This window comes from Haematobia irritans, chromosome 4, assembly GCF_050003625.1.
Source record: "Haematobia irritans isolate KBUSLIRL chromosome 4, ASM5000362v1, whole genome shotgun sequence".
NCBI lineage: Eukaryota > Metazoa > Arthropoda > Insecta > Diptera > Muscidae > Haematobia > Haematobia irritans.
The window spans coordinates 121,436,596-121,454,992 of record NC_134400.1 but is presented as its reverse complement, the minus strand read 5'-3'; the positions used below and the strand labels follow the sequence as shown (position 1 = coordinate 121,454,992).

Below are 18,397 nucleotides of genomic sequence, written 5' to 3'. Positions count from 1 at the left end.
GAGGTAACTGTTGTTACCACACATTGTTAAAGATCAAGCCTTGCCGGCTCCTAATTTCCTCCTCTAGAGTCACCAAAATGTAAAAATTATTACACATTGTGTTGAGTGAAAATGTCCCTACATTGTGGCCCGACGTCCTTACAAGACGCTAAATATTAGAAAAAACCTACATATAAGTAATTTCCCCTACTTCTAGCAACACTGGCTGTAGTTGATATTGCACCTACGGAGTTAGTATGCCACTAATATTGAGCCCATTATTAGAAGAAATAATAAATCCAATTTTGTAAAAATCGAGCAATATAATAATTTAGTAAGAGCTACAAGTATGTATAAAAACGATCGGCTAGTACATCAAAATTTGAAATTTGCTAGTACATCAAAATTTGAAATTTAAATAAGAGTATTATGGCCAAATTTGGGAAAATCGAGCGATGCATATATATGGAAGCTATATGTAAATCTGAACTAATTTGCATAATATTTTGCGGCTTTGATTAATATCACAAAAGGTTACCTTGTGCAAAATTTGAGTAAGATCAGTTAAGAAATGAGGCCTCTATGGTCAAACATAAAGTTATTAGGGGCAAATTTTTCAAAATCGGGCGATACATATATGGAAGCTATATCTACATCTGAACCCATTTCGATGAAATTTTGCACATACCGTTAGTACTATAGAGGACTGGATCTAGCCGAGTTTGAGTTAGATCGGATAATAAATAAGGGTTCTATGTAGGGATGCCAGATTTTGAAGAGGCAAAAAGGGTACATTCAGCTTATAAAAAGAGCACATACGAAAAGAATAGAGCACACTTTTTCAAATAAAAGAAAAACATTTAATTCCAATTTATTGAAATATAATTCATTTAAACATAACAAAAAGGTTCATACCATAAACATAAAATAACCCACATTCAACTCAAGCTTATTTTCTTACAATACTTTGTAAGTTATTTTTTGGTGTTTTCGTGAAAAACGTTATTGAAGAAGTTTGTTTACATTTAGAACAGAGTACAAAGTGAAGAAGCAACATCGGCGTGCTCTTCTACGACTCTGATATATAAAGTAACACACTATTTAATTAGAAAATAACGGCTAGAAAAATCTCTTTGTGCGACATTTACGTATTTTCAGTTTACTTTTCCCATTTATTGAATCGCGTTGGATTAATATTAGATGTGATGCATAAAAAGCGCACTTAACAAAAAATAGAACACTTTCACGTGCTCTTTTGACCTGTCTTGTTTTAAGAGCACTTTTTGTAAAAAAGAGCACATGTGCTCTTTAAAAGAGCACGTCTGGCATCCCTAGTTCTATGCCCAAATTTGGGAAAATCGGGCTATACATATAAATAAGAGCTATATCTCAATCTGAACTATGCTTTCTAAATATTTCTGCTTGACTGCGTTACTTGTGCGTTGGTGGCTATAGCGATAATTGTCGGTTGATGACAATAACAGCTTCGTAGCCCAGTGGATTGTATGGCATGGTATGGTCCGCGGTTCGAATCTCCGTCCAGGCGAAAGGTAAAATTCAAAAAATTTATAAAATAGAATAATTTATTCTACATTGTTTTTACATCGTGTACAAAGTCAACGTATAGCACGAAAAGTACATATATACTTTTCTTCTAAACAAACTTCCTTACAGCGAAAAGCAAATGGGAAACGATATTTGTTTGTCCAAAATTTCGTTTGGGAGGAAATAATTATTTTTTGGCGTGTATTTAAAATATTACATCGAAATATTTATATAGAACCCAATATGGACGAAATTGTTTCAACTGTGTCGCCTGGAATTATTAATTTTTGTTTTACATTAAAATTAAATGTATAACACTCTATATAACTGTTGTTGTAACATCCCAGCAAAAAAAGCGTCGCCAAAAAAGTAGTGAAAATGTTCTTTTTGGATCCGGAAGTGATGCAAAATTGGCGCAGAAGCGACGAATTTAACATGGGCTTGTCATAGGACGGATGTCCACCATTTCAACAGCCGTTGCACTGAATATGCACCACTTCTTTAAATGTGATCCGAATTCAGTGTTTTGGATGTGAATTAAAAAATTTTGTGGTATTTTGACAAATCATTACGGATACGTTTCCTGCACTCTAATTATAAGATATTGTTCTTGTTGTGCAGGACATAACAATAATAAATAAATAAATAAATTAATTTTTATAATTTTTTATGATTTTTAATGTTGTTGTTAACAGTTGTCTGAAACCCTTGACCTTAAATATTTTCAAAATTTCGCAATTTTTCTAGAATGAATTTAGAAATTTTTTGGACAAAATTTAAATAATTTATACCATTTTGTTAATCCTTACCCTGTTTTTAACATATTTAAAACAAAAAATGTTAAAATTGCCCTTTAAAAGTATTAAAAAAGAGAGTTATAAAAAATTGAATTAAAAGAACTTCCTGAGTAGTTAAAATAAAGAACATCTCTGGATGGACATTTTTGGAAGTGCTTTTAAAGTTGTGCCTTTAGAAGTACTTCCAAATTTTTTTTTGCTGGGATATTTAAACATATGCTAAGTAAGTTGTTACATTTTCATTCTCCAAACCATAATATGCTATATGTACTTAAACGACCAATGCCAGAAAAAAATTTCCGATAAAAGGATGCTAAGTCCACTTAGATGAACAACGCAAAAAGCTTTGTTCATTCTAAAGTGGTCTAAGTCAGCTTTAGCCATGTTCTATTATAACTATTTGGAATTCGTACATTCTAAAAAAATTCTAAAACAAATATTTGTATCTTATATGAGTTTTGAGAGATTTCAAATAAACTTTGAACCTATCTCTGTAAAATTCGCTTTTTAGACTTAGCGTTTTCTGGAATGTAGACATCGATATATGGGAGCTATATCTAAATTTTCATGGGAGCTATATCTAAATTTTCCAAGTTCAATAGCATTCGTCACACATATGCCACACACCGACTGGAATCCTGCGAACAACAAATACATCGACGGACGGACGGACACCAAGCGCTAGATCGACTCAGGAGGTGATTCTGAGTCGATCGGTATATATTTCATGGGGTCTAAAATCAATATATCTGGTAGGCACATTTTTTGGCAGATCAATGTTATTATTCGCTGGCCACTATGTGGTTTAGGATACAAAAACTAAAAAAAAAAATTTTTCAATAAATTATTTTTAATCGTTAAACTATAGCTTTCTTATAGAAAATCACTTTGTCAATCTTCACTTTAGTTTACAGGAAAAGAGGAGCGTGAGCGGCAGTAGCATAGGTCCATGGTGTAGAATATGTCAATGGGGCGCTGTATGCCAAGGGACCAGCAGCGTATTTTGCGACAACAGGAGCAGCAATGGGTGCAGTATAGGCAGCAGCCACAGGAGCAGCAATAGTCTTGGCTACAACTGGAGTGGCAACGGGGGCAACCACTGGAGCTGTGGCAATACCATTGTAATTACGGGCAATCACTTGACTACTGGTGGCTGTCACAAAAGGAGCTGGAGCGGCAGCAGCAACCACAGCAGCTGGGGCAGTGTAGGCCAATGGAGCTCCCAAGAAACCTGGTTTGGCAGCGACACAGGCAATGATGGCGAAGATTACAATGACCTGTAAATAAAAAATTGATTAGGTGAATTAGGAATCTTTAGAAAACTACATATTATCACAATATTTTTTTGTCGAGCTTATTGAACAAGAGAAACTTTAATAAGATCCCACTTACGGATTTGAACATTTTGATGAAGTTGGTTTTGTTTTTGAATACGGATTCAACTGTATAATGATAACTTTAAATAATAAAGCATCGAAATTTATACTTCTTGACAAGGTTGGAAACCTTATAAGTGATGTTCTTGAATATTGATATTTGAAATACAATTCACTGACCTAGCCAATAATAACAGTTAGCCATTATTTCAGTATATCGCTTTATGCTCATGGCATATTAACTAGGCTGAAGGGTGCTAATACGAATATTCCTGCACACATTAATGTGACCAGCCAGTATGTACTAAACACGAACTGAATTTTATTATGAGCAACAATTTCATATAGAGTTAATCCATGAAGCCGGTATAAATAGAGAGCAAGTATGAGTTTTCGATACAGATTTCAAATTCTATTTCTCTTGAGAATCTGAAAAATTAATCATTACTCAAAATGTTCAAATTCGTAAGTTTTTTTAATAAAAAAAAATAATATTTATTTGAAATAACATGTGGCTATTTTTTTCCATTTTAGACTATTGTTCTTTTTGCCTGCATTGCCTTTGCTTCTGCTAAACCAGGATTGTTGGGTGCTCCATTGGCTTATACCGCCCCAGCAGCTGTTGTTGCTGCCGCCGTTCCAGCTCCTTTTGTTACAGCCACAAGTAGTCAAGTGATTGCTCGTAATTATAATGGTATTGCCACAGCTCCAGTTGTTGCCCCTGTAGCTGCCCCTTTAGTAACTAAAACTATTGCTGCTCCCATTGCTGCTGCCTACAGTACTCCCGTTGTAGCTAAATACGCTGCTGCAACTCCTCTAGCTTACAGCGCTCCTCTGACCTATTCCGCACCTTTGACCTATGGTGCTGCCTATTCCCCTTTAGTATTGTAAAATAGTTCGATTTTTTTTTACTGTGCTGATGGATTTGCGATGATTAAACAATAAAACATAATTTATTTAACGACTTCTACGTTGTTTTCATTTTCATTCTCTTTTTGTATGACTTGAATTATAGCCTTTACCATCCTTGTGAATTAGAACCATTTTGCAATAATTCAATGGGAGTTCCCATAGAAGGAAAGAGTTTTGCCACAATGCACTGATGTAGCTGATGCTTCCACCTTTAATAAGTATCCTAAAAAGTCCTTGTAACGAATTTGACTAGGACTTGTAAAAATCGGGTGTACATGAATCATTTGGGCTAAAAATAGTAAACAAAACGAATAATTAACATATCGTATGTAGCTTTCATAACAAATTAACATATAAGACTCAAATTGAATCATCTCACCCGGCCAGATCTTACTAAAGACTAAGGAAATGTACTCGTATATTAGCCAACTCTGAAACATATGCATAGTCAAAGTATCAATAACTTTAATCTTCTTGTCCAATAATCTCGAATAAATCTTGTAATAATATTTAATTTAAATGATTTGGACACTAAATCACCCAGTATTGATATCGGACTAACGATTTGACAAGTATCCGGACGAAAACGAGCGTTATTCATATATTTGGGTATAAAAAATATGCGTTTGGCACTCAAATCTTTTACACATTTAGAAATTTAATATATAACAAGTATATATGGCCGTAAGTTCGGCCAGGCCGAATCTTATGTACCCTCCACCATGGATTGCGAAAGAAACTTCTACGATCATCCACAATCGAATTACTTGGGTTGTGGTATCTTAAAACTTCTTAACATCGTTTTCTAAATTGTGAGTTAGTCCATATGATTATGGACTGATATGGGCCACTTTTGGCACGGTTCTTAAATATCATATACTACCACCACGTACAAAATTTCAACCAGATCGGATGAATTTTGCTTCTCCAAAGGCACCGGAGGTCAAATTTGGGGATCGGTTTATATGGGGGCTATACATAATTATGGACTGATATGAACCAATTCCTGCATGGTTGTTGGATACCATATACTAATATCATGTACCAAATTTCAACCGAATCGGATTAATTTTGCTCTTCCAATGGCCTTCAGAGTTCAAATCTGGGGATCGGTTTATATGGGGGCTATATATAATTATATACCGATTTCGACCAATTTTTGCATTGTCATTAGAGACCATATACTAACACCATGTACCAAATTTCAACGGAATCAGATGAATTTTGGTCTTCCAAGAGGCTCCGGAGGTCAAATCTGGAGATCGGTTTGTATGGGTGCTATATATAATTATGGACTGATATGGACCAATTTTTGCATTGTCAATAGAGACCGTATACTAACACCATGTACCAAATTTCAGCCGGATCGGATGAAATTTTCTTCTCTTAGAGGCTCCGCATGCCAAATCGGGGGATCGATTTATATGGGGGCTTTATATAATTATGGACCGATGTGGACCAATTTTTGCATTGTTGTTAGAGATCATATGCTGACACCATGTACCAAATTTCAGCCGGATCGGATGAAATTTGCTTCTCTTAGAGGCTCCGCAAGCCAAATTTGAGGGTCCGTTTATATGGGGGCTATACGTAAAAGTGGACCGACATGGCCCATTTACAATACCATCCGACCTACATCAATAACAAGTACTTGTGCCAAGTTTCAAGTCGATAGCTTGTTTCGTTCGGAAGTTAGCGTGATTTAAACAGACGAGTGGACGGATATGCTCAGATCGACTCAGAATGAAATTTTCTTCTCTTAGAGGCTCCGCATGCCAAATCGGGGGATCGATTTATATGGGGGCTTTATATAATTATGGACCCATGTGGACCTATTTTTGCATAGTTGTTAGAGACCATATACTAACACCATGTACCAAACTTCAGCCGGATCGGATGAAATTTGCTACGATTAGAGGCTCCGCAAGCCAAATCGGGGGATCGGTTAATATGGGGCCTATATATAATTATGGACCGATGTGGATCAATTTTTGCATTGTTGTTAGAGATTATATGCTGACACCATGTACCAAATTTCAGCCGGATCGGATGAAATTTGCTTCTCTTAGAGGATTCGCAAGCCAAATTTGAGGGTCCGTTTATATGGGGGCTATACGTAAAAGTGGACCGACATGGCCCATTTACAATACCATCCGACCTACATCAATAACAAGTACTTGTGCCAAGTTTCAAGTCGATAGCTTGTTTCGTTCGGAAGTTAGCGTGATTTAAACAGACGAGTGGACGGATATGCTCAGATCGACTCAGAATGAAATTTGCTTCTCTTAGAGGCTCCGCATGCCAAATCGGGGGATCGGTTTATATGGGGCTATATATAATTATGGACCGATGTGGACCAGTTTTTGCATGGTTGTTAGAGACCATATACTAACACCATGTACCAAATTTCAGCCGGATCGGATGAAATTTGCTTCTCTTAGAGGATTCGCAAGCCAAATTTGAGTATCCGTTTTTATGGGGGCTATACGTAAAAGTGGACCGACATGGCCCATTTTCAATACCATCCGACCTACGTCAATAACAAGTACTTGTGCCAAGTTTCAAGTCGATAGCTTGTTGCGTTCGGAAGTTAGCGTGATTTAAACAGACGGACGGACGGACATGTTCAGATCGACTCAGAATTTCACCACGACCCAGAATATACATACTTTATGGGGTCTTAGAGCAATATTTCGATGTGTTACAAACGGAATGACAAAGCTAATATACCCGCATCCTATGGTGGAGGGTATAAAAGTAAGTCGGGTCGTCCTTCCTGACGCTTTAACTCCAGAACGCATGAACCGATTTCCACGGTTTTGCATTCGTTGTAAAGGTCTCGGGCTCTGTGAGGTTTATAGCAAAGATAATTCAAGAAAAGTTTCAACGGTAAAGCGGGAAAATCTTTTTTTACATATAGCCCACATTACAAAAATTCATAATTTGAATTCATCGCAGTTGCTTTTGTTATAAAATAATTTTATTTTTTCACATGAAAAATGTTCGGAGAACGTAGAGGGTGATCATGTGGTGAAAATAGGGTACCTAGTTTTTTGATATCTGGCGGTGGAAGGGGACATCCCCCTTGCCCGACTTTTTCAAAATTGGGCCAAAGTTCTCCGATTTGGGTGACATTTCCAAGGAAAGTTAGGGATGATGTCTGCACAAAGACCCGCTACTTTATTTTTTGATATTTGGTCGCGGAGGCGGACCATCCCTTTATAACAGGTTGGCTGATAAGTCCCCGGTCTGACACATAGATGGCGTCGCTAGTATTTTTTCAAAATTGGGCCAAAGTTCTCCGATTTGGGTGACATTTCCAAGGAAAGTTAGGGATGATGTCTACACAAAGACCCGCTACTTTATTTTTCGATATTTGTTCGCGGAGGTGGACCATCCCTTTAAACTATATATACACAGAGCCAAAAATGTCACCTAAAAATAAGGAGGTTGACTTTTAAAAAAACTTGGCGACAAAGGAGAGCGACAGGGGACAAGATTGACGAAATATTTACTAGAAAATCTTCTCATTTTTATCTTAAATTTCATCTAAAATTCATTGAAAAGGAAATCGGCTAAATATAAGAAGATAACTTCTCATTTGCTCATTTTCTTTTAAAAATATGTTTCTTACGTCTTAATATGAGCATAAAAAGTGCTAATCAGATGAAAAACTTCTTGTTTCTAACAGATTTTCACCTTCTTATTATTAAGATGCTAAACTTCTTATTTTTGTAAATGTCATCTTAATTTTATTGAAAAGGAGATCGACTAACAATAAGGAGAAAACTTCTTATTCGCTCTTATTCTACTAAAATGCGTATACATACATCAAAATAACTGTAGTTTATTATTGCATCAGCCAATTTTCATTTTAAACTAGTAAGAAGAGAACAGTCGATCATTCAACTTTGAGCTGTGAAGTGAAGTGTTTCGATTTGTGTTAGTTCCTCGTGGTTTTTGTGAATTTTGTGTTGTAAAAGGTAAGTGAATTTTATCTAATTAATATACATAAAATAGAATTTTGGATGTTAAAAAGTGAAATTGTAAAACATAATTACATAAGTGGACAGTTACAGAAAGTTAATATTTAAGCAAATGTGCATATACATATATACCAGCGCTGGCTTGTGACAAAGTTTCTGGGTACGTGCAAGTGTTTTTTGTCACGACTTGCGCCTTATATATATGCACGTAGTTGCTTTTGTTTCAGTAAACAGTGTGCATTTTTCAAGTCAAAGTCACAGAGGCTAAGTAATTCTTGGAAGGAGTTGATGTTAAATAAATGTTAAAATTTCTTCACTATTAACAATTGTTGTGTACTAAACGAATGAATTTATATCATTTGGCATTTATATATTTATATAGCACTCCAAATTCCTTCGCCTTTGTGTTCTACCCTTATGTTATAAATAACTTTTATTATAGAAATGCGATGTTTTTACAATTATAGAGTGTTAATTATGCAAATATAAAATTTTTTTCATTTTGTCGAAGTGTTTATAATCAAATTTTTCCACTTCGTTTTATAACTTTTTCAGTAACATCGATGTGTTGAACATTTTATAATGTGTGATGAACTTTCAGCCGATATTTTTATTTCTTCTCAATCAAGGAAGGATGAAATAGTGGAACTTTTTAAATCTTGGGGCTTGTTGAATGAAATAATATCAACTTTAATTGAGCGAGGAATTAATTCGTGCTCGAGAAAACCGAAATTGAAGATGTTGAATGTTTTTCGATAAAGTGGTATAGAAATATTTCGGAGAGCCAAAAAAATATGGAAAACATAACCTTTATGTTTTATTGTATTATGTAGTTATAATTAATGTATGAATATCATAAGTACATATTGTAACAATTGAATGAATTAATAAAAACAATAATTTAAAAAGAAAATAATAAGTAGAATTGCTTCTTATTTCTACTAGTAACCGTCTTAATTTTATTAAGTAGAATGCCTTCTAATTTCTACTAGTAACCGTCTTCATTTTATTAATAAGAATTGCTTCTAATTTCTAATTATTAAGTAGAATGCCTTCTAATTTCTACTAGTAACCGTCTTCATTTTATTAATAAGAATTGCTTCTAATTTCTAATAGTGACCGTCTTAATTTTATTAAGAAGAATTCCTTCATATTTCTACGAGGAATCATCTTAATTTTATTTAAAAGTTTTCCTTCTAATATCTACCAGTCACCTTCTTAATATTAATAAGGTTTCTTCTTATTTTTACGGGTTATCAACTAAACTTTATTAAAAAGGAATTCCCTCTAAAATTTAGACGGAGCTCTTCTTGGAGAAAAACTATAGAGAAATCTTTTACACTTTGTTCTGATTTATAGGGTATTTTATGTGGTCTTTTGGCTCTGTGTACCCTGCGCCACACTGTGGAACAGGGTATTATAAGTTAGTGCATATGTTTGTAACACCCAGAAGGAGACGAGATAGGCACATGGTGTCTTTGGCAATAATGCTCAGGGTGGGTCCTTGAGTCGATATAACCATGTCCGTCTGTCCGTACGTCCGTCCGTTTGTCTATGAACACATTTTTGTGATCAAAGTCTAGGTCGCAATTTAAGTCCAATCGCCTTCAAATTTGGCACATGTTCCTAAATTAGGTCAGAATATAACCCTATTGATTTTGATTGAAATCGGTTCAGATTTAGATATAGCTCCCATATATATCGTTCGCCCGATATGGACTAATATGGTCCTAAAAGCCAGAGTTTTGGCCAAATTAGGTTGAAATTTTGCACAGGGAGTAGATTTAGCATTGTACCTATGCGTGTCAAATTTGGTTGAAATCGATTCAGATTTAGACATAGCTCCCATATATATCTTTCGCCCGATATGCACTTATATGGACCCCGAAGCCAGAGTTTTATCCCGATTAGCTTGAAATTTTGCACAAGGAGTACAATTGACAGAATAGTCATGTGTGCTAAATTTTGTTGAAATCGGTTCAGATTTAGATATAGCTTCCATATATATTTTTCGCCAGATATGGACTTATATGGCCCAGAAGCCAGAGTTTTGGCCCAATTTGGTTGAAATTTTGCAATTAGTAATATAGTCATGTGTGCCAAATTTGATTGAAATCGGTTCAGATTTAGATATAGCTCCCATAAAATACCAACATTTTCCTTGTTAAATCGCCACTGCTTTGTCGAAAAGTTGTAAAAATGACTCTAATTTTCCTAAACTTCTAATACATATATATCGAGCGATAAATCATAAATAAACTTTTGCGAAGTTTCCTTAAAATTGCTTCAGATTTAAATATTTCCCATATTTTTTTTTACTAAAATTGTGTTCCACCCAAGTGCATTAGCCAACTTAAATTTTGAGTCTATAGATTTTGTAAAAGTCTATCAAATTCTGTCCAAATCGAGTGATATTTAAATGTATGTATTTGGGACAAACCTTTATATATGTTATAGCCCCCCACACATTTGACGGATGTGATATGGTATCGAAAATTTAGATCTACAAAGTGGTGCAGGGTATAATATAGTCGGCCCCGCCCGACTTTAGACTTTCCTTACTTGTTTTTGTCTAATATATGCCCCGTATGGAGTAACTTATAATTTAGGAGAAGCTTAAGACCCTAGCAGTCATAGCTTATTATATTAATTATATTTATAATTTTATTGTAAATGTAATTAATTGATAAATAAATAAATAATTTAGGAGAAGATGTTAAGAAATTTTAAAATACCTTGCCATCGGCAAGAATTACCACAATCCAAGTAATTCGATTGCGGATGATAGTCTTTAGTAGAAGTTTCTACGCAATCCATGGTGTAGGGTACATAGGATTCGGCCTCGACAAACTTTCGGCCGTATATATACTTTTTTTACCTTAAAGTGTCAGTCATCATAATGGATATTTATTTATCTGTGTAATACTACCTCTGTTAAAATATTCCAAAACAGAAAATTCAAAATTTTGAAAAAAAAAATAAATATCAAACTTGAAAGTTCAATTTTATTGATCCTAGTTAAAAATTGGCTTGTTTTCTTAAATTAAATACATCTGCATTTTAAACGTAAAAACCGTTGCATGCAGAACATTTTCATTGAGTGTAGGACGAAGTATAAGCCATAGCGTTGGAAATTGGTCAAAAGCTTTTCTTTCTCAAATTCCACGAATTCACTAGGCTGGAGTAGGTTAGGTTAGGTTAAAGTGGCAGCCCGATTAAGATTAAGTCACACTTAGACTATTCAGTCCATTGTGATACCACATTAACTAAAAGTACCTATTACATATGGGCACTTCTAGTTTTAACCGTTGAACCTTCTCGATTATTTTCTTCTGTTGAACCAACCAGATTGTTCCAAAAACATTAGCAGACTGCTTAAGTTAACGTTTTTCAGGTCCGCCAGTAATCTGAAGCTATATGCCCCTAAAATTTGCTTACGCCTTACACAAAATGCAGGACACTTACACAAGAGGTGTTTTATTGATTCCTTTTCCTCCGCATCATGACAGCTCATACAATAGTCATTATACTTCGCACCAATAGTTTTTGCAAAATCGCCTATCAGGCAGCGAGTGGAGTAGGGTCTCGCATAATCTAGAATCTAATTTGAGCCATAAACAATTATGTGAAAAGCAATGAAAATAATGCATGGTATATAAATTTCATTAAATAAATTATGTTTTATTGTATAGTGATCAGTCGCAAAATCCTCGGTACAGTGACAAAAATTCCAACTATTTTATACTAGTAAAGGGGCATGGGCAGCAGCATAGGTCAAAGGTGCAGAATAGGTCAGAGGAGCGCTGTAAGCTAGAGGAGTTGCAGCAGTGTATTTAGCAACAACTGGAGTACTGTATGCAGCCGCAATAGGTGCAGTATAGGCAGCAGCTACAGGAGCAGCAAAAGTTTTAGCTACTAAAGGGGCAGCTACAGGGGCAACAACTGGAGCTGTGGCAATACCATTATAATTACGAGCAATCACTTGACTACTTGTGGCTGTAACAAAAGGAGCTGGAGCGGCGGCAGCAACAATAGCAGCTGGGGCTGTATAAGCCAATGGAGCACCCAACAAACCTGGTTTAGCAGAAGCAAAGGCAATGCAGGCAAAAAGGACAATAGTCTAAAATGGAAAAAATAGCCACATGTTATTTTAAATAAATATTATTTAAATTTATTTTTATTAAAAGAAAACTTACGAATTTGAACATTTTGAGTAATGATTAATTTTTCAGATTCTTAAGAGAAATAGAATTTGAAATCTGTATCGAAAACTCATGCTTGGCCTCTATTTATACCGGCTTCATGGATTAACTCTATATGAAATTGTTGCTCATAATAAAATTCAGTTCGTGTTTAGTACATACTGGCTGGTCACATTAATGTGTGCAGGAATATTCGTATTAGCACCCTTCAGCCTAGTTAATATGCCATGAGCATAAAGCGATATACTGAAATAATGGCTAACTGTTATTATTGGCTAGGTCAGTGAATTGTATTTTAAATATCAATCTTCAAGAACATCAGTTATAAGGTTTCCAACCTTGTCAAGAAGTATAAATATCTATGCTTTATTATTTTAAGTTATCATTATACAGTTGAATTCGTATTCAAAAACAAAACCAACTTCATCAAAATGTTCAAATCCGTAAGTGGGATCTTATTAAAGTTTCTCTTGTTCAATAAACTCGAAAAAAGATTGTGATAATATGTAGTTTTCTAAGGATTCCGAATTCACCTAATCAATTTTTTGTTTACAGGTCATTGTAATCTTCGCCATCATTGCCTGTGTCGCTGCCAAGCCAGGATTCTTGGGAGCTCCATTGGCCTACACTGCCCCAGCTGCTGTGGTTGCTGCTGCCGCTCCAGCTCCTTTTGTGACAGCCACCAGTAGTCAAGTGATTGCCCGTAATTACAATGGTATTGCCACAGCTCCAGTGGTTGCCCCCGTTGCCACTCCAGTTGTAGCCAAGACTATTGCTGCTCCTGTGGCTGCTGCCTATACTGCACCCATTGCTGCTCCTGTTGTCGCAAAATACGCTGCTGGTCCCTTAGCATACAGCGCCCCATTGACATATTCTGCACCATTGACCTATGCTACTGCCGCTCACGCTCCTCTTTTCCTGTAAACTAAAGTGAAAATTGACAACGAGATTTTCTATAAAAAAGCTGTGGTTTAACGAATAAAAATAATTTATTGAAACATTTTTTTAGTTTTTTTTTCTACACTGAAAAAACAGTGAACCCACCAGGAAAGATAACTTTCGATTAATTTTAGAAAATTTTGAACTTTTTTTAGAAAATTTTAACTAAACGGTATTACAAGCGCTGGCATCACTCCGATATGGCAAAAATAAGTAAATATTTTTCGACAAATTCAAGAAAATTTATTAGACATAACTAATTTTTTTCAGTAGTTAAAGAAAATTTTGTAGTTTTAAGAGAAATCTTGGAGTTCAAAATTGCAAGAATGTCTTTAGTGACATACGAAGTTCACAATGGACACATTTTTGGTAAAATTTACAAATTTAAAGAAATAATGAACTATTTTGTAAGAAATACGAAATTAGGAAAACTTTATGCTTTATTTGTGTATAACTTTTTCCCGTTTTTTAGTTCATTTAACTAACATACGCAAAAAATTATTTGACTAAAATAAACTTTTTCCAAACATAATGATTCTATGAACTAATATAAAGTTAATATGGCTTTAGTGAAATAGAGAGTTCACTTTTTTTTGAGTGTATAGGCAATCCTAAATTGATTTTATGAAATATTATTGACATTGACCTAGAATCATTAAAGATGTAGCAGAGATTTAAAATTGAAATATCTGGGTTATCTACACTGAAAAAATAGCATGCCCGGTTCCAAAGAGTTTGTCTTTACCTTAAAAATTTTGGTATTGATTCCGAGCCAAAGATGCGGAGAATACATGTAAGGATAATTTTAAGACACAATTCTCTTTTAAATTTGGGTTTTGTGTACTTGCTTCCAGGAAGCAAATTTTAATTTTTCGCTTTTTCAGCTTTTTTTCGTCGTATGCTATTAAAGTCCTTTAAAAACGAATTAACGACAACTTTATTTTCCTAATTAAGACTCGATTTTCAGTAGAAATTATGCTATGTTTCAAATAAAAAACGTCTTTAAAATAAAGTGTTGAAAAACATGTCCTATATTTGAATGATTTTTTGCTTTGTAGTCAAGATGCAAAAAGACAACAAATTTAAAGACAATTTAAAGAATTTTTCTGAATTATTAAAGTCAAATTGACCTTAGCCCAAACATTTTTTCTTTCATGTTATGATACCCATTTTTAAGTGAAATCACTTAATTATAAGGACAATACGACTTCAGTGAAAAGCTTATTGACTTTTGGACAAGGAAAAAAACTTTATATTAGAGAAATGCGTCTTCTATGCTAAGCAAAATTTACACTGAAAAAACAGTGAACCCTTTTCCATAGCAAAATGAACTAAACTGTAGTAATATTGACCATGATTTAGCCCTTAAGATTTTTTTCAACTTGTCTAGTTTATAATTTTCTTAAATTTTAGTTAATCTATAACATTGTAGTTTAGTTCATTTTTAGAACACCATAAGATTTATATACCCCTACCAAGTTAAAAAGTCAGTATTATTTTGGTTTACTTGCTTATTTTGTGGGAAACCCGATAATAAAAATTGGTTAACAGTCTCTTTAAAATGTCGACGACTAACCTATAAATAAATCAATCATTCCACAGTACAGAGAAATTAAATAATTAAAGGAACAACAAACCGTTTTACTAATTAATTTTAATAATTAATTTATGAAAATTTTCATACATTAAAATTAAACTTTCTTTAAGCAAAAGTACTTTATTATAAAAACTTATTATGAAAGTTCTTAATACAATGTCTTTTGTGAATAAAAATTATGACCACGTAGAACAGAGAGTAGTTCATTTGAACCCACTGTTTGGACATTTTGACTTATCCTTGTTTTATTCATCGTAGGTAATTTTTTCACATATCTTGCTGGAAAAAAATGGAAGCAATAATGGAAAATGTTAAAAATTAACATCATGTAATGAAATATAATTGTTTAAATCTTTATTTTAGCTTGTAACTTACCATATTTGGGGCATTTTATCAAATGGGATAAGAAATTCAACTTTTCTTTGGAAAACGTATCTCATAAAATGTGTACCTGAAACAATTAGAAAAATAATTAAGTATTCTATATAAACTCATAAAACTGTGTTGTTATCGATGTGAAGGATATAAAAAAAAAATATTCTACTTGAAAGAAAGCCAAAGTTTTAATATAAAACTTACCAATTCTCTATTAAATTGTACGCTGAGGGGAAATATAAAAAGTTGTCCAAATTTATTTGGGCTACTCTGAAATTAAATATTTATTTTTTACATTAAATAAAATTATTAAATAGGTTTCCAAAAAATCTAATGGAAAAAATAATATTATGCATAAAAAACAAATATTCTGGTTACCAATATTCACTATTAAATTACAGGCAAAGGAGTACTAAAACTTTGTCCAAATTTTTAAGGGGTTATTCTGAAATTAAATAGTTGTTTTTACATTAAAAATATTACATTGGTTTCCAAAAAATTTGATTAAAGAAATACTAAAATAAGGCATTAAAATCCTGTAATTTTGATAATAAAAAGGTCACGAAAACGTAAATATTCTATTTGAAATAAAGCCAATTTTTAAAAGAAAACTTAGCAATTCTCTATTTTTTATTTGTTCGAATCCATCTGGAGTTGCTCTGAAATTAAATATGGATTTTACAACAAAGAAAAACATTAAACTGGTTTCCAAAAAAATTAATTAACAAATAATAATATACATAAATAATATTCTTTTTAAAAGAAAGTCATATTAAAAAAATACTTACCAATTTATGAATAAACTATACGCTGAGATATAACAAAAATTTTCCAAATTAATCTGGAATTGAATATTAATTTTTTACATTGAATAATAAAAATTTCAATACACTTTCAATGTCAACATATTTTCCTATATATTCTTAATAACTTTTTTCTAAACTACCGTTAAAATATTAATAACTGTCATTTAAAAGGTTTAATAAACAAACACCAATATATGTCTCAAAAATACAAAATATTCCATGCCTTTATATTTCCTTGTCGCATACCTGCTTAAAAGATGCAACAACCCACGCAAACGCACACTATACAACTGAAGCATGCCAAACAAAACCAAGCAAAGCCAAAACATTCCTACAACAACAAAAACACATGTGCCTTTATTGAAAACAACACCTCATCCAGCCAAATAAACCATCCGCGAATAACAAACCCACACACACAAACCACTAAATGAACAAAAATAAAAACAACCCCACGATCATGTATACACAACAAAACTCAAGTAACATCATCTTTACATTAATCACATTCCACTATGCCGATAAAGATCTTTGTACTATGCATTAGTTCATCGCATCTGCTGACAATTTACTCTAATAATAATATTCGTAAAGGCACACCAGTTTATGAACAATGAAACATTTAACTTAAAATTTGCAAATTTTTCAAGAAATGTTATCTACCATTTTTGACGAAAATGTCTATAAATTTAATTACATGTGAACTAAAAATATTTCATTGGGAAATTTTTTACCAACAATTATTAACTATAGGAATTGTCAGTAAGAAATTGCTATCCACTTTCAAGTTAATTTTTTGTAAAAAAATATTTTCTAATGCAAAAAATCTTATAGTAAATTGCACTTATTATTTAGAAAATACTTTACATTTCACAAGTAGTTTTATAGCATGACAAACGAATTTTTAACTACCAGTTAAGAAATTTTTTAAGGAAATTTCCATCGTATTTTGTAGGCCATGAACTAAACGATTGCTACTTAGAATTTGTAAAATTTCCTTCCGAGTAGTTAATTTTCGTTGAAGATACGAAAAATGAACTAAAATTCTGGAAAATTCTTGTAATAAATTATTGTAAATATCTTCTTAAATTTACGAGACACTTTTTTTTCTGTGTATATTCGTATTTGAAAGGCATGAAATCTTTGACCTCACGACAATATTTTTTTCAGTGTAACTTAAATAAGACAATTACCGTTACTTATACATACACTCTAAAAATTATATCTGAGAAAAAACTAGAAATGTATACCCGGAGATAGAATACGATCACTTCCTAGAGCAAAATGTTGTTTTTGGATTGTGAACATGTAACATGTTTGTCGCAACCATCTTATTCCCTCGGACATAATGTATCCAATTTCGACCACTATTTTATGTCCAAAGTCAATCCAAAAATAACATTTTGCTGTAGCAGGTGATCATATTCTTTCTCTGCGTACACTTAAAAAAAGTTTACTTGAACATAAAAATTTAGACCTTCCCTTAAGGATTTTGGCATTGATTCTGAAACAAAGATGCGGCTTCTTTACAATAAGGACATTTTTGAGGGAACTATCTAGTTTTAAATCTAGGATCAATAAAATTAAAATTGGGATACAGATTATGGATCATTTATGGATTTTTTTTCTCTTTTTATGATATATTAATAAAGTTGTTCACGTTCAAACAAATGTCAGTTTAAAAATCCAAATTAAACACTGAAAAAAATATTGTCGTGAGGTCAAAGATTTCATGTCTTAAACATACGAATGCAAATTTTGCTTAGCATAGAAGACGCATTTCTCTAATATAAAGTGTTTTTCCTTGTCCAAAAGTCGTTAAACTTTTCAAGGAAGTTGTATTGTCCTTATAATTAAGTGATTTGACTTAAAAATGGGTATCT

The 18,397-nt window shown here is 33.2% G+C and overlaps 4 protein-coding genes and 1 long non-coding RNA gene across 5 annotated transcripts; 3 read left to right on the top strand and 2 right to left on the bottom strand.

Moving 5' to 3' along the window:
- Window positions 1-3,229: 3,229 nt before the first annotated feature.
- Window positions 3,230-3,725, bottom strand: LOC142235751 (uncharacterized). The gene is made up of 2 exons (XM_075307010.1): window positions 3,714-3,725; window positions 3,230-3,598 (listed from the first exon to the last, which is right to left on the bottom strand). Exons 1-2 carry the CDS (start codon window positions 3,723-3,725, stop codon window positions 3,230-3,232), a joined length of 381 nt encoding a protein of 126 aa, XP_075163125.1.
- Window positions 3,726-4,150: 425 nt separating this feature from the next.
- On the top strand, window positions 4,151-4,588 carry LOC142234857 (uncharacterized). The gene is made up of 2 exons (XM_075306062.1): window positions 4,151-4,162; window positions 4,232-4,588. The coding sequence occupies exons 1-2, from the start codon at window positions 4,151-4,153 to the stop codon at window positions 4,586-4,588; spliced, it is 369 nt and encodes a 122-aa protein (XP_075162177.1).
- A 3,888-nt stretch (window positions 4,589-8,476) lies between these two features.
- On the top strand, window positions 8,477-9,514 carry LOC142234860 (uncharacterized). The gene is made up of 2 exons (XR_012721725.1): window positions 8,477-8,592; window positions 9,151-9,514. It is a non-coding gene; the product is annotated as an uncharacterized LOC142234860 (long non-coding RNA).
- Window positions 9,515-12,334: 2,820 nt separating this feature from the next.
- LOC142234850 (uncharacterized) lies at window positions 12,335-12,803 on the bottom strand. The gene is made up of 2 exons (XM_075306055.1): window positions 12,792-12,803; window positions 12,335-12,715 (listed from the first exon to the last, which is right to left on the bottom strand). Exons 1-2 carry the CDS (start codon window positions 12,801-12,803, stop codon window positions 12,335-12,337), a joined length of 393 nt encoding a protein of 130 aa, XP_075162170.1.
- A 425-nt stretch (window positions 12,804-13,228) lies between these two features.
- On the top strand, window positions 13,229-13,799 carry LOC142234853 (uncharacterized). Its single transcript, XM_075306058.1, has 2 exons — window positions 13,229-13,240; window positions 13,353-13,799. Exons 1-2 carry the CDS (start codon window positions 13,229-13,231, stop codon window positions 13,719-13,721), a joined length of 381 nt encoding a protein of 126 aa, XP_075162173.1. The 3' UTR covers window positions 13,722-13,799.
- Window positions 13,800-18,397: the final 4,598 nt, after the last annotated feature.